The sequence below is a fragment of the Cardiocondyla obscurior genome, linkage group LG01 (genome assembly GCF_019399895.1).
Source record: "Cardiocondyla obscurior isolate alpha-2009 linkage group LG01, Cobs3.1, whole genome shotgun sequence".
Lineage (NCBI taxonomy): Eukaryota > Metazoa > Arthropoda > Insecta > Hymenoptera > Formicidae > Cardiocondyla > Cardiocondyla obscurior.
In genome coordinates this window covers 5,689,102-5,704,712 of record NC_091864.1, presented here as the reverse complement: position 1 = coordinate 5,704,712, position 15,611 = coordinate 5,689,102, and the positions used below count along the sequence as shown (strand labels likewise).

The window sequence follows — 15,611 nt, the reverse complement described above, 5'->3', positions numbered from 1 at the left end:
CGAATGACCTCGTGTCGACTAAAGGGATTCGATCGTGCGCTTTCATGGGTGAGGGACACCCGGATGTGTCCCCGGTATTACAGTTAGGGCTGCCAAGGGAAGGTGCGCTCGCGAGGGTTGATTTCAGCCCTGAAGAAGACGAGAAGCCGGAAAAGCGAGCGTTGGACGAAGCGGCTTGTAAAAAGTCGGAAAATATCGCGACGTGAGCGATTTAAGAATGTTAAGGGCACGCGAAAGCGCGATGAGGCGATTTATCGAGCTGTTCGGACAAGGGAAAAGAGTACACGGAAAGGCAGCAGCAATTGTCGCGACCGAGAGTTGGCGTTTCTAGGGTGGTCAAGCGGGGAGGAGCTCGACCCGGGAAAATATCGCGGCGTATGATTCGGAGGCACGCGAACACGCGATGAGGGCGAAAAAACGAGCTGCTGCGAGTATGACCACGGGAGCCATCGAACTCGAAGTAGCGGGATAACGAAGGGACGTATTCGAGGATGAATGCGGTGTCAGAATGGCCGAACTACAGAAAGAAAATTAGGGTCGAGGGAAAAAAAGCCGCGTCGATAACTTAGAGTAATGTACGATCAGATGATAAACAATTAAATCGATCGGAATTAGTATTTTCTCTATTTTTTTTTCCTTTTCCGTCGCGTACAGTACATGTTACCGTTTAATTTTTTTTTTATTTTTTTTTTTATTAACACCGGAATAATATTACCTTAAAAACTATTTTTCTGTCTGTTTGTTACATACTATATTTAGCATAAAGCCATTAGCGTGTTACGAAATAAAATATCCAGGAAGTCATATTGATCAGAATAAAGAAACGTATGCTTTACATTATATGCAGACATTCGATCATGAATTAATAATAATAATTTCTTACATGAAACCTTCCTGAATCAAGAGAATGTCAATTCTTTATAAAATAATTAAGACATGAAACTCGTTGTCTCGAGAAGGGGGTCGACGACACGAGGCTCTCTCTCGCGGAATTATAAAATAAACGGAGAGATTATTAAATCAATTTTTCACTCGCACAGTCAATTCCGATCGACAGACTTCTTAAAAAATTTATGAGGCGATAATGCGAATTTTGCAAGCCACTATCGACGATCGTAAACAGCCAGTTACTATTTCCAACGTTATTCGGCTATAAGGTAACCAATCAACCAATTATGCGCTCGCAAGGACGAGAAAAAAAAACTTCTATTGCTACACCCTTTACAAACTTCAACATAAATTTTTACTTGTTAAATGACATTGATATTTTTAGATTTTACTCAAATCAATACTTTCTCGAGTCAAAACTTTGTCAAGATTAACATATCGCAAATCTACATTATGTTACGATTATAATGAGTGCTTTCGATCAATGTACATAGGCGACTGCTGCTTAAAAAAAAAAAAAAAAAAAAAAAAAAGAATTAATGTAGTTTCAATTATAAAAAAATTTCTCAAAAAAAATTATTTACTCCGATTTATTTGCGCAGAACACTGTGTCGACACCGTATCTTTTGACTGAAAAGCACCTTTTATATTTTACTTCGATATTTTAAGATAAAATCTGTGATTGTACAAAAGTTATGTCTCTCTCATTCAAGTGGAATTTATGCAAATAATTTTTACAGAATTATGTTAAAGGGACATAAGCTGCTTTAGCCTGCAACTTTGTTTGCTGAGAATAGATTTTATAGTTAGATTAATAAGCGCTATATACGTCGGATATAATGTACTTTCGAGCGGCACGATACCATTATAAACGTGTGATCGCGATACATATAATTATATATGAAATGGAGTTTCTGGTTGAATTTCTTAAAGAGGCATTGAAGCAAATAAAATATGCGACAAAATATAAATTTGCCGTGAAGTATTATTGCAAAATAATTACATATGATTCATACTTATATTACGTCTAATTGTATTCTGAATCTGAATTTCCATGTGCACTATTTGCATAAGTCATGCGGCAACAAAATGCCTTACTCATCTCATAATTCATTTTTCACCTACGTTCTATCGCGCGAGCACGTACACACCTGCATTAGTAAATAACTACCGTTGCAAAGCGGAGCGGCTGGTCATATATCTTCGATGGTGTTTTGAGGAATAAGAAACCTCGACGCCAAGGTTACCCCGAGCGACTGCAATTTCTTTTAGGTACGGCGAAAAGGAATTCATACGTGTGTTCCCTTAAAAGCGGAACGAGGTGAGAAAAAATTGCTCTTCTATACCTAGAATATGAGTGACAAGTCGCGTTTTCGCGACAGGCCACCGCGATTAGAAGTGCGGGTTTCACCTTGAAGTGTTGGTAGGGTCGGAAGTTCTCGGGCAGGTTCGCTACCTACCCAGGCAGGTAGATTCCCCCGACAATATTCCAGTCGGTGTGACTTAAGCATGCGCAACGTTCGCAGTGGTCAGCGTTATTGAGTGGTCGGCCGCGGGGTGAAGATATATGTGCAACTTGGCCTGCGTGGTCTATATCGGTCGATTCTAAGGACATTGTCCAGTCTCTCTAAACTCCCCCGCGAGTCAGTAATGCCGTGGCTACACTCGGCGAACGATCACGTTTTCCTCGAGCTTCCGCGCACAGCAGCAAAACCGTCGGTTTGGCGCCAGTTTTGCCCAGTATGTATTAACGTGAACTGATTGCGAGAGGGATTAAAGTCAATATAATTTCGAAGAGTTTTAATTCCCACATTGATAACCGTTGAAGATAATACTCGCGTTTATTCATAGTACAAAAGATAAATTATAAAATATTTTCTCGTCTGGAGGTTCGATATCGCGTCCGAAATATGATCTGACAGTAATAAAAATATAAAGTTTTTTTTAAATAAATCGTTCGTCGAATTTTAATACGTTGATTTTCTTATAGTTTTTTTTTTTTTTTTACATGACTTTCTATCATTAACTCTTGCAAATTGCTGCTTATACTTCGAATTACATCATTTGGCTTATAGCTCAACCTCTCGTGACTTCATCGGTGAATAATTAAAGAAATAATTACGAACGCTACATTTACGTTTCAGACTCATGTTCTCACTTCGTAAATACGGACAATCAATGACCGATCAATAAATTGAATTTCAAGATAATAGCTGCTGAGATTTTCAAGAAACAAATTGCCTTTCTTTGTACAATGTAAATTGCATAATAAATAAAATATAATTTTTAAATTTTTAAAAGAAAGTCCTTGAAAAATTGAACACAAAGCGCGATTTTAATCCCCCTCAATCGATTTGCCATGTCCATCGCAAAATTGAACGTCTAAAGAAATCGAAAGGATGCCGGCCGGTATTTCGACTCTGGCGCCGTCGACGGATGTGGGATCTTTTGATTATGAACCGAAGGACCCGCCGGCCTTTACAATCTTACAAAAAGATGGCTTGGACTCGAGTTTACCTCTCTTGCATGCCAACGAGGACGACGAGATGAATTCGTCGCGGCTCACTCACTTGGAGAACATGAAGAACACGATAAGAAACGACCTCTGTAATCGCAGACGCATTAGCAGGTCCAACGAACATCTGGTCCTGGCTAATTTACAATCGAATCAAATCAATCCTTTGAAAAAAAGGCATCAGAGTAGAAGCCACGACAATCTGGAGATTGCTGAAGAGAAACCGTCGAAAGCGAGCATCGTTTTATCAACGGAGGATTTCAACGAGATACTAAATGCAAAGCTGAAGAAGATTCAAGAGCAAACTGAGACCGAGCAAGGCCGCAGGTCACCTAAGAAATCGATCCCGCCGCAGAAGAAGCCGTTTATCACGACCGTGAAGACGGGGGAATTTCTAATGCCGCCGCCGGAAGTGGCGGCCTTGCTCGGTATAGCGCCCAGCAAAAACGAGGAAGAAATAGCGGACGGATGCCCTCTGAGGTATAGATTCAAATCGCTGGTATCGCTTACCAAAAGGCCGGAGGTACGTCACAGTAGCCACAATGCCAGATGCCCAGCCGCCCTAAAAGCTACCGTAGATTTTTCTCTCGGCATGATGAACGCAACTACCATTGCTACCGCCTCGACCTTAAGCGAGCAAGCGAGAAGGTTCAAGAGAAGCGATCCAGCGTAAGTCATGTTGAGGTTACGGAGGCAGTTACCTTATGCACCGTTTAATTCTCATAATCATTTCTAGAAATAAATTTAGAGTGACAGAGAGAGAGAGAGAAAAAAAGAAACAGAGAGAGTCATATTTTCAAAAAATCAAAACGCTTCTATTCGCAGAAATATCTATCGATTTTCTCCTTGCATATTCCTTAGAATAAAATAATTTCAATTTTAAATTAATTTTTTTCAGCATCGCAGAAGAGGCAACAATAAATTTGTTTCTATTCTTGCCACCAATTTATTTTAGATTAGGATTTGAAAAGCAGCGCGCATGGTTTGTTGTTCTAGTCTGATCATAAATTTAATTAAAGATAATACATTTAATTAAAGCGCGTGAAGTTAAAATAATAAAAGGCATTTCTCGAAAAAGTAGGAAAAGGGTATGTAAGAAAAGCGGGAATTGTTTTTCTAGCAGATTCCCGCAGACGCCGCGAGCTTTACCGAAAAAGTTGGAACCGATCGAGGGCATGACGAATATGCTGCCGGGATTCCGCGGGTAACGAAAATATCTTACAACTGGCATCACACTTATCACTGGTCTTTTAGTTGATAGCAGCTGCTTTTTCGCCGCTTTTTTCCCTCCTCGTCGACCCGGTTTTATTCTCGTGCGCCTGTAACCGCGTTCGAGTTTTTCTTTAGACCGTCGTCGTGATTAAAACAATGTCTTCCAAAAAATTATATTAACTCTAAAACTTCACGTGGCTTCCATTCAAACGTCATGAATTTATATAATTAGAATTGCTGGGTGATTTAAAAAAGACCAGTATGAAAAGATAGGTAGCTGAACGAGTGCGAGGACGGGGTATTGTGCTTCTTTTTTAATAATCAGCTATGCAAATAAATTTAATGGAAGAAAATACATAACTATTCTACTCTGTAATAATTCTATTAATTTGCCGATGCTTGCCAAGAGCGGACTTCATAATTATTTCTCAGCATGCTCAACTGAGTTTTTCTTTTCATTTGTTCGATGTTATTGTTAAAAATGGAATTTTACTACAAATCAAACATTATTTTACAGCGATCAATCGGTTCCATTCGGGAATATTATGTTTGACCGTCGGGTGGCTCGCGGGAGTACCTTCGCTTCCGTTCCTACTCTCGTAAGTACTTTACTATTTTTTTCTTTTTTTTTTTTTTTTAACAAAAGGTATTTTTCCGTAATTATCGTATTTATTTAGATCGATGGGGAACAATCGATATCAGCGAGACAAGCGGAAGCGAGACGAAAACATTTGGCAAGGAAACGTGCTCAAGTGCAAGCTTGCAGAACGCTCGTTGCCAGAACAGGTTCACCTCCTCCGGTTCCTGGAAGAAAACACGAACCTGTGCAGACTGAAATTTATCTCGAAGAGGTAAATCGAAATTTATATCTCTCATTAATAGATTAATAAGCCAAAACTAAACGTATGTTAAACTTTTCAATGTGTGATCAAGTTGACAGAGAAACCAGACGAATCCGAAGTAGCCACGCAAACCGATTACTATTTAGAAAAGCCGATATTGCCAACCTACCATCCGGGAAAAATTGGTCAAGACGCGTACACTCAAATTGAACCCGGAGAAGTATATGCTCTTAATAATTTATTATAATAGACAGAAATGTATTATTAAGAGAAATAATTGCGTTTTTCAGCTTTTCGACTATGATACTGAAGTCCAGCCGATTTTGGAGGTTTTGGTAGGCAAAACTATCGAGCAAGCCTTAATCGAGGTTCTAGAAGAGGAGGAGATCGCTGCTCTTAAAGAGCAACAAAGAAGATTTCTTGAATTACGCATGACTGAAAAAGCTGAGGAGCAACGACTAGCAGAAGAGCATAGAAAACGTAGAAAAGAAAAGGTGCTAAATTTTAATTTTTTAATATTTTAATAAATTAATATTATTTTTTCAACCCATTGTCTATTTTCTTTATATAAGTTATAAGTAGAAATTATAAGTAGAAAAACTAAAAACGCGTAAAAAGTAATAAAGCAAACTTATTTTCTGTAGGATCAACGCCTGAAACAACACGAAGAGACGATGAAAGCTCAACAGGAAACAGAGGAGCGTGTTGCGGCTGCGGTATTGTTAACAGGATATATCGCCGAACTTTTACCAGCAGTTTTAGAGAATCTAAAAATGTCTGGGTATTTACTGGACGAAATTAAGGCTGGTAAGCTTGCGGATACGTAATTTTATTCAAATATAATAACCGTCTCTAATTTAATACTGTCTATTCGTCCTGTGTTTTTATTCTTATTCAGATGCTTGTTATTTATTTAAATACTAACATATTAAACACATTTTCAGATGTCGAAGAGGGTTTTATGCCATGGTTAATGAAAGAAGTAAAAAAGGAAATGGGCAGTGTGATTGAAAGCAGAGAATTATTAATGGGTGAGTTATTCCTTTTCAAATGTTATTTAAAAATCAAGCACAAAAGAGAGATTTATATAACAAAACTAGGCATTCTATATATCGAGCTATATAATAATTATTCCACAGAAATTATTAGAGAGATCTTGGAGAATCGCGCACAGACGTACAGACAGCTTGGTGATGACTACGATAATTCAAGAAATAGAAGACCAGAAAACGTATACAATTTGGAAGAAGATGGAACTGATAACAATTTCGCGAATTACGAATCACCCGCAATGGAAAATAATCACGCAATTCAGCGTGATGGATAGTTCGATATGATATTCCTGTATATATTTCTGGCAAAAAGTATAAGATTAGCAAACAAATTTACGAAATTAAAATCTCAGCAACATTTTATTTAATTCAATTTAATAATTAACTTGTAATTTAAAAGTGGTAAATCATAATTAACTTTTGGATAACGGGATTTACCTTAACCAGCACAAAAGCAATATCCGACCCCGGTACCTTCTACATTAAGCGGTATACACAGCTGTGCAACAAATCCATCTCCTTCGCCTGCACCCTCTGACAGGTCACCGCGGCGGTCACAATCCCTATCGCAAACAGTGACCGCCGAGAGAACGAGAAAGGCCCATCAGAAATTAATTATCGATTCTAGAAATCAACGCGGTATTATCGCTCCCGCAATCACAGAAATGATGCAAGAGATAAAGATAAGGCTTTACCAACATCAATTTATCACAACCAATCTTTCTGAACTATGCAATATTGTTCCGTTGCTGAGATCTTAATTGTAATGTTAATCACTATTTGTAATATATATCATAACTAGTACTTTATTTACAGTTTAGATTAATATGGAAACAATGCACAACGCTTTCAAGAATGAGAATAAGAAGCTGATTATATTCTAAGACATAATTTGTAATTTTAAAAGCTCCAAAGTTTAAATATTGTTGCGACCCTGCTCGGCGTAAAGTTTACGACCCGCGCGCGATTATCTTGCGCGACGATGGGAAACCGCTCTTCGTAATTAGGAAATATGTTGGTGAACAACATGAAGGTTTCGGTGCGAGCTGTCAACGCGAGCTGATGTGTCCTAATGCTCTGTGTACTGATCTAAATACAGTCGAATTCTTTCGTAAAAAATTTGTACGATTCCTTTCCGAGCGCAAGCGCAATATTTTGTGGCCTTGTCCGAGATAAGAAAGAGGCCTCTCTAATTTAAGATACCGCAAAGATACCGCTCGCGAGAGGAGCGGACGCGCGGACGCAAGGGGTTCCTAGCGGCTATACGTCTGCGAAAAAAGAGTAGAGAAAGTAGGATGGAATAAGAGGACCTTAAGGTCCTGCATATAAAATTTAAAAAATCATACGGACTTGCATGTGCGTTCGTCTAACGGATGACAAATATTGAACAGAGATTATTCCTGAAATTCACTCTCTTAGACACGATATCATAAGCCACCGATATACCACCGAAGTAAAAAAACCTGTACGCTCCAATCAGGATTAGACCGATCGTAATGGGATGAGGTTTCACGCTGAATTGAGATCGGCACAGTTTTAAAAAGCCACCCACCCTCTTTAACTGAGCCCCCGCGGACGAGGGGTGAGACAAGGGGACATATTGTATTGGATTAAATTAAGCAAGGGGACTCCTTTCTCGTACCGTGTATTATAATACGCACAAAAATTGTGTGCCAAGTGAGTCGTGTTTTTTGAGGGGAGGGGGAAGGGTCGCTTCACGTTGAACAAAAAGAGATAAAAGATGTCCAATGCGCTAGGACCGGTACGCCGCGAAAACCCCCGACATCATTTTATCATGTGACCCGTGTCACCTGCATCTTTACGTGATTTTTCTCGTTGCGAATACGACACGTGCAAATTTTACCTACTGCAAACGTCCGAGCTACAACAAAGTTTGCCGAGCGAAATATATATTATTTTCTTCTTAATTAAATTTTACATTTATACACCCGAAAAAAAAAAAAGTATTTTTCGTACAAAGTAATTTTTCCTCTGTTATATTCTAAAATTAATATTTTACATTCTTCTTTTAACAATATGACCCATTAATCTTATGAAATATTCTTTTATATATCTTTATGAGCTATTCTTTCTTTTTGTATTAAGGGGAAACTATTTAAACAATGTTATTCTACATTTAAAGAAATTCTTTTTGAGACCATGTATAAGATAAAAGATCTTTAAGATTTAAAAAATTCCATTTATCCGGAAAACAATTTTTTTTTGTGTGTATTTATGTTACAATAAGTCCTTAAAATGTATTATATTACCTTACTTTATATTTTATAAAAATGTCTCTTTAGTTAGAAGCTGTTAGCTTGAGTGAAAACGAAACACTATCATATTTTAATATTTACCCGTAGACAATCATGTGAATTGGATTGACTCTTAAAATCAAGTAAACAGTTCCTAATGGTTAAATACTGCCTCGAACGCGGGGTGCGTGGTCGGAATGGAGAATATCTGTGGGGTATATGGTGGTCACGTGTCGTGTTACATGCCACTCGTTTCTGCGGGACGCGAGCAATATGTCGATGTGGCACGTGAACAGCGGAAGTGCACTTTAACTTCTCCGACATGGAATGCGATGCAAAAAAATTTGCAAAAAGTTTTTTTTTAAGTACATTAAAGGTACTTTCCACAAACGTACACAGGCTACACTGTGTAGCACAGTACATGACCATGTGCTTTTCAACTATGATACATAAGTCGACACAGTCGTTTACAATTAAAATGCTGTATTCGACTGTGTCGATCGTTATGCATACTAACATATCGCATTTACATTTGATAGCACTAAGAAATGTTTCAACTACAAATTGACATTGTGCAGCATACAGATACTGTGTCTATATTGTGCCTCTTAATTAAAAAGTATCCTAATTCAACAAAATAATTAAAATTAAATAACAAAATTTACAAAGGCAATTATTAGCGATTCTTCTATTCTTCTATTATTTATATATCTAAACTACTTTAACCTGAAACTACCTGAAACTAATTTAATTTATAACGAATATGAACAACACATGAGCCACTTCGAATCAGCGTCTAACTTTCGATACATACAGAACCGAGACGAATCACCTTTATGACTCCCCGCAAAAGCAACCATAACTCAGGATTTCAGTAAAGGGACAGAACAATAAGATTGGTTCCATGTCCCCGTAGCAAAAATCTCCGCGCATCTCTTATTATTACGACTCGCATGTACTGCTTCTATACAATTTTAAGTGAATGCAATATATATTTATCGATAATAACGATATAATGCAAAAAGTTCACAATATTTAGTAAGCAATTATACCGTGCTATCTACATATCGCGTTGCGTGATGGGCGATCTTATAAAAAAAATTTGATTACAAAGTCGAGCATCGTTCTGGTAAAAGCATGTACCACGTAAATACATTAAGCCGTAACCCGATTTTAGAGTGCAATGCTATTGAAAAACAAGAAACCGGAATGACAGAACGACTAATAAAAGCACAGGCGATCGATGACATCGAAAAGGTTTTCAAACAAGCGAAATTAAAACGCATAGATGGATACGCGGTTAGAGGCAAACTTTTAAAGAAGTTAGTGGCGATCACGCGGTGTAGTACCAAAAACAATGAATGGTATTCTCGCGTTCTCCTATGAAAATCCGAAATGCACTTGCGCCTTCTCGTGCCACCGTCACACCGGGTGCTTGGTGCACAGCTTGGTGGTATACGCGAATACAAGATCGCGGAGGGGTGTTTCCGCTTAGGGTTATTTTGAACATCCCACCCATAAGGGTGCTGCGATAATACGTAGATGATAATCGCGATATTAATATCGCATTGGGAAGCGCACACATGCGTGCAAGGGGCCCATTGGTCACGGCGGAACACTTGCTCGCTTGCTGGCTTCGCGGTTGTCTGAATTGCACCCTGATTTTAGAGAGAGACACATGGAGGGAATGACCCTTCGCTTAATGTACGAGCGACAAACGAAATTTGTCGATAAACTACAAAGAAATAAATAGAATATTACTAATAATGTATATAATTTATTTCACTAATTTTTTAGTGAGATAAAAAATAATTTACTTTTTAACGGCTTCTTTTTGATAATTTATTTTTAAATATTATAGATAGAAAATGTTATCAAATTTTCCTATATGTTTACACCTTTAATAGAATCTTTGTAAGCCCACCCGAATCTTTCCTATTCTCACTTTCTACTCACGAATCGTGCAAGGGACCGAAACACTTGCCGCATACATTTTAGGGCGCGATAGAATGGTGAAACACTCGTGCTCGAGTTTCCAGCGTGCAGGGTGGGATTGATGCAGGGGATGGTGCGGCTTGTGAACACTCGTGTCATTCCCTACTCCGACATCGTACACGCGGATGAATCACGTCATTCATGAAAGATTCGCGGCCCAAAGGAACCATGCCCCTCTTCTGGTCCCGAACCAGGCTAGCGAGCATTCTTGAAAATGTATTTTAGGACTTTGCAAAATATTGCAGTCTTATCTTATTATTTCTATCAACATTTAAATTGATATTCATAGTCGATTCATGACACATAAGATTAATTTTGTCGTTAAAACGATAAGCGCGTCGTGTCCCGGGAAAAGCGTATTACGCGATAATCTATTACGTGCATAGAAAAAAAAAGAGAAGAGACACATTGGCAAGATAGCGCCGAAATCTACCGGGTGCAATTGAGATCGACGATTAGACAAATCAGAATGATATCGCGCCTACGCGATCAGTGGCTCGGACCACCGGGAAGAATAAGCCACTTAATTTCCTAATCAACCGTTGATTCAGATGCACCTTTCGGTCGATCCCTCGCGTTAGTAATATGGAGACGCGTAGTGGGCCGCAGCTGAGCCAAACAATGTCTTTTCACATGAGGCTTTTATAGCCCTAGCGAGAGTATTGAAGGTTTGTTCCCGATCCTATTCTACCGATCCGCGAAATGCACTCGTCTTCATCTAAATCGTCGCTTTATTTTGCAATGTACTTATGATAATAAATTAAAGATAACAAGATTATTAATAGGTTGATTACTACACCTAAACAACATTTAAATATAATGCAAACTACATATTTTAATTAATTTTATTAATAAATAAACTTTATATACGTATTTATAAATTTCTTTCATCTTTTAACTGTTGTAAAATGTTGCTGCTTTATTAATAATGTACAAGTTATTCGTAAAACCACGTGACGAGAAAATAGCACCTGCTGCAACAGGCAGAAAATCTCAAAAAGCGAACCTATGACCAGTTAGCTCCTCCCATTCCACGCGGTTGCACCAACGACATGATTCGCAAGCAACCGAAGGACCTATCTACTACCGGCCCTAAATACAATTGTGTATGTGTCTACCAACACGAAGAAAGACTGAAGGGAGAGAACACGCAGCTAAACCAATGACCAAATCTGACACCACCTCCAGTACAGATTTAAAGCATGTGCGAAATAGTCCCTACCTTAGTTGATACCTTAACTTGCGACTATGCGGACGTGCGACAGTTCAAGATATCCCTTGAAGAAAACTCGCGACAATAACACGTACAAATGTTCTATAAAACTTTGCAAAATGTAAAACTGCAATTTAAGATACATTGAATACTTTTACTGTTATCAGAAAAGTATCAATAATATTCTCTAATGTGTTCTTCGGCAATATAGTTAAAAAAAAAACATCTTAAAGTAGAACTAAAATTTGTATAAAGAAATATTAAAATTTCTCAAAAGAATTGTGATAAAAAGTGATGTATCCTGTAACCTCGAAGCACGAAGCTATAACAAGAAGAAACGAAGAACCAGAAAAAACTAACTTATCTTATAGATATCAAATACAAAAATATTTAGCACAAGTAAATTTATCTATGATTGGAAGGCCCAACTTCTTCGTGAGCATACCGCTCGTTCGATCCGCTGGACCTCTTCAAGAAAACTCTACGACAGAAATAATCCACGTCAATACGTTAACTGAAGGAAATACATCAATCGTTCAACATGTACGTAATACACAAACTTTTACAAAAATGTCATGTTATCTGATTAAAAAAAAAATTTCTATCATGAGTTTTCTTTTTAATGACATTATACTTCCACACGTTCAACGTTTGCAATAAAACGATTCCTATCTCACGTTAGAATATAAAATACATAATTTAATTTTTATTTTAAAACTTATTAATTTTAATGTTGTAGAATGTTATTGAAATAATTGACATCGGCGGTCGTCTTCATTGTCTCAATGAATCTATAAGCCCACCCTGTTGGTTGAAACTCATCACCTTGGCGACTGATTTCCAAAATTACAATGTTTTACTCACTATTAACAATGGTGGACTCATATTGAAAGCAATAAAAAGCATAGCAACAGGGGAACCGTTATTAATGTGGTTTGAAGATTCTATTTTGACTATGTTGAACATTCCATTTTTAACACCAATAAATTGCAACATTCAAGGTAAGAATTTTGAAAAGTTCTTCAAATATATATTTTTATAATAATAATTAATTAATTTAAGAATTCCACATATAAAGTACGATTCCCCATAAAGCTGTAAAAAATACTATTGACTCACAGAACCGCAATAGTGGAGTTTCGCAAGCACGTATCTGCGACGATACTAAAACAAAACAAATTTGAATTAAAGGGACGCCCAATTAAATATATGTAATATGTAATATAAGAAAAAATACTCACTCCAGGGTTGCTCCACCGAAGCCCGATGCTTCTCCAAAGCCTGCTCCTCCTCTCAGAACGTCAGGCAATATCGTTCTTTCTTGCACACTGCGATACTTTTAAAAACGCGTGCAAACTAATTATAGATTAAAATTTTTTATTTGAACATGACGACACTCTCGAAAGAAACACTCAACGATTCAATCTAAAAAAAAACAAAAAAAATTATATATATAATTGATATAAAAACGTATATATACAAAACAGAAGAAATATAGCGTTTTATAATGTTCGATAAATATAAAATTTACCTTTATAAACGATATCTGAATTATACGTCATCTCTATTGTATAATATCTCTATTGTAGGTCAAGTTTATACATGTCACAATTGCAACAGCTGCTTTGACTATCCGAATCCTCTAAAGTTGCATTTGGCGTTGGATTGCAATCGAATGGACAACAGTTACATCTGGATGCTCTTGGCGAATAAGATTATTAATTTTTCGACGACGGATCTGTCCTTAAGTCATCCAGGAAGAAGCTTCACATTTGAGTTGAAACCTTTGTCCGTTCCAAAGCCAATAACATTACCGATCGGCATTTCATCATATCCAGTGCAAACAACAACTGACATCACTAGCCGTTCGGTGAGAAACGATTCACCATGCTCGTCAAATCAATTATCGTCCGTATCTTCAAACGGGCCGTCACCAGTACCTCCATATTCTTCAACAAAGTCCTCGTCGGTAGAGATCTTGCCGAGCACGTCAACCTACGAATCACCCATTGAGAACTTAGAAAGAAATCGTTATTTGGCATTGAGACCATATGAAGCCCTAATGCGTCAAGATGTCTACAGGCACAGTTTTATACCGTATGAAATACATTCCAGCATACAAGCGGAATCAAGAAAAAAAGATCCAGCAGAAGTAGAAACACTTGCCAGCGATATGGGCAAATGTGGTGCTGGATATAGGTGTATATTTTGTGACAAGATATATTCAAGAAAGTATGGATTGCGGATACACATCCGGACGCATACGGGCTACAAGCCTCTGAAGTGTGATTTTTGTCAGCACAGATTTGGAGATCCCAGTAATCTTAATAAACATGTGAGATTGCACGCGACAAACGACAGTCGTTATAAGTGCAACATATGTGACAAAGTTCTAGTCCGAAGAAGGGATCTAGAAAGACACATCAATTCCTGGCACTCTGAAAAGAATGACACCAATGTTTCAAATATCGTACTCAGTGATGGTAATTAAAATCATGGAATTTTACAATTTCTTGTAATCTTCAATGAGCGATTAAGCTCTACCTCTCAATGCTGAAAAATCTCACTGTCTGTGATAAACAGATTATTTGGAGAAGAATCAATAATCGTATACAATGAAATTTTTCTCTAACTCTAAATTAATTTAAAATATTGTGATGTTAAAAACCCAAGTACATTATTTTGAAACTAGTCAAGAAATAATATTCTATAGTATGTCTAAATATTTATAAATGTATTTTTCTAACATAATTGAAACTATAAAGCACTTTATAGATATAGCTTTATGTGCATGTTAAAAATTTCTCTATTTAAATGTGAATAGCCAAAAACCAGTGTATCTTATTATAAGATTGTTGTTGTTAAGAATAAAAATTTACATTAATTCTGAACTCTTTCTATAATATATTATTTTCTTGCGTCGTTAAACGTTTGTTAACATAAATATTGTTGCAAACAATACTTTATACACATCGTAAAAGAATTACATCCTGCAAAAATCGCTACGATCGCACGAAGCTTACTTAATGGAATTGTCGCGAAATATTGAATATTATGGATTTTCTATCAAATTTTTTATATTATCGTAACAAATATATCAAAACAAATTTAAGAAAAGTGCATGTTAAAAATTATTTACTTAAATATAAATAGTTAAGCCCAGTGTAATATTTTATTACAAAAAATAATTGTTGCTAAAAACAAAAATTTACATGCATCCTGAACTCCTTCCTTAAATATATTATTTTCTTGTGTCGTTTTCCGTTCATTAACATAAATATTGCGTTGCAAACAATACTTTATACGCATTGTAAAAGAATTATATCCTGCAAAAATCGCTACGATCGCACGAAGCTTACTTAATGGAATTGTCGCGAAATATTGAATATTATGGATTTTCTATCAAATTTTTCGTACTATCGTAACAGATAAATCAAAACAGATTCAAGAAAAATGATATACACAATTAATAGCAACATATAAGTCTCTAATTAATCATAAAACAATTTTAAATTTACTCACCATCAACCGTTGTACCGTTGGACCGTTGCACTTCTCACTACGTCGGTGTGCGACAGGCGCTGAAAGCAGAAAAGCAAGTTTTCTTACAAATTATTGCAAATCCACAACAGTGCTAAT

General features: G+C 36.9%; 2 protein-coding genes across 3 annotated transcripts; both read left to right on the top strand.

The window, feature by feature from the left end:
- Nucleotides 1–1,493: 1,493 nt before the first annotated feature.
- Rsph3 (Radial spoke head protein 3) lies at nt 1,494–7,703 on the top strand. Of its 2 annotated transcripts, XM_070656070.1 has the most exons (10): nt 1,494–2,628; nt 3,033–4,072; nt 5,133–5,214; nt 5,293–5,466; nt 5,549–5,677; nt 5,748–5,951; nt 6,102–6,264; nt 6,402–6,488; nt 6,597–6,821; nt 7,326–7,703. In XM_070656070.1, the coding sequence occupies exons 2-9, from the start codon at nt 3,288–3,290 to the stop codon at nt 6,782–6,784; spliced, it is 1,812 nt and encodes a 603-aa protein (XP_070512171.1). In that variant the 5' UTR covers nt 1,494–2,628; nt 3,033–3,287; the 3' UTR covers nt 6,785–6,821; nt 7,326–7,703. The 2 variants fall into 2 exon arrangements, with proteins under 2 accessions (XP_070512171.1, XP_070512180.1); XM_070656079.1 differs by having other exon boundaries at nt 1,494–4,072; nt 6,597–6,801.
- Nucleotides 7,704–10,610: 2,907 nt separating this feature from the next.
- On the top strand, nt 10,611–14,617 carry Prdm13 (PR/SET domain 13). Its single transcript, XM_070656835.1, has 3 exons — nt 10,611–12,515; nt 12,712–13,005; nt 13,471–14,617. Exons 1-3 carry the CDS (start codon nt 12,267–12,269, stop codon nt 14,461–14,463), a joined length of 1,536 nt encoding a protein of 511 aa, XP_070512936.1. The 5' UTR covers nt 10,611–12,266; the 3' UTR covers nt 14,464–14,617.
- Nucleotides 14,618–15,611: the final 994 nt, after the last annotated feature.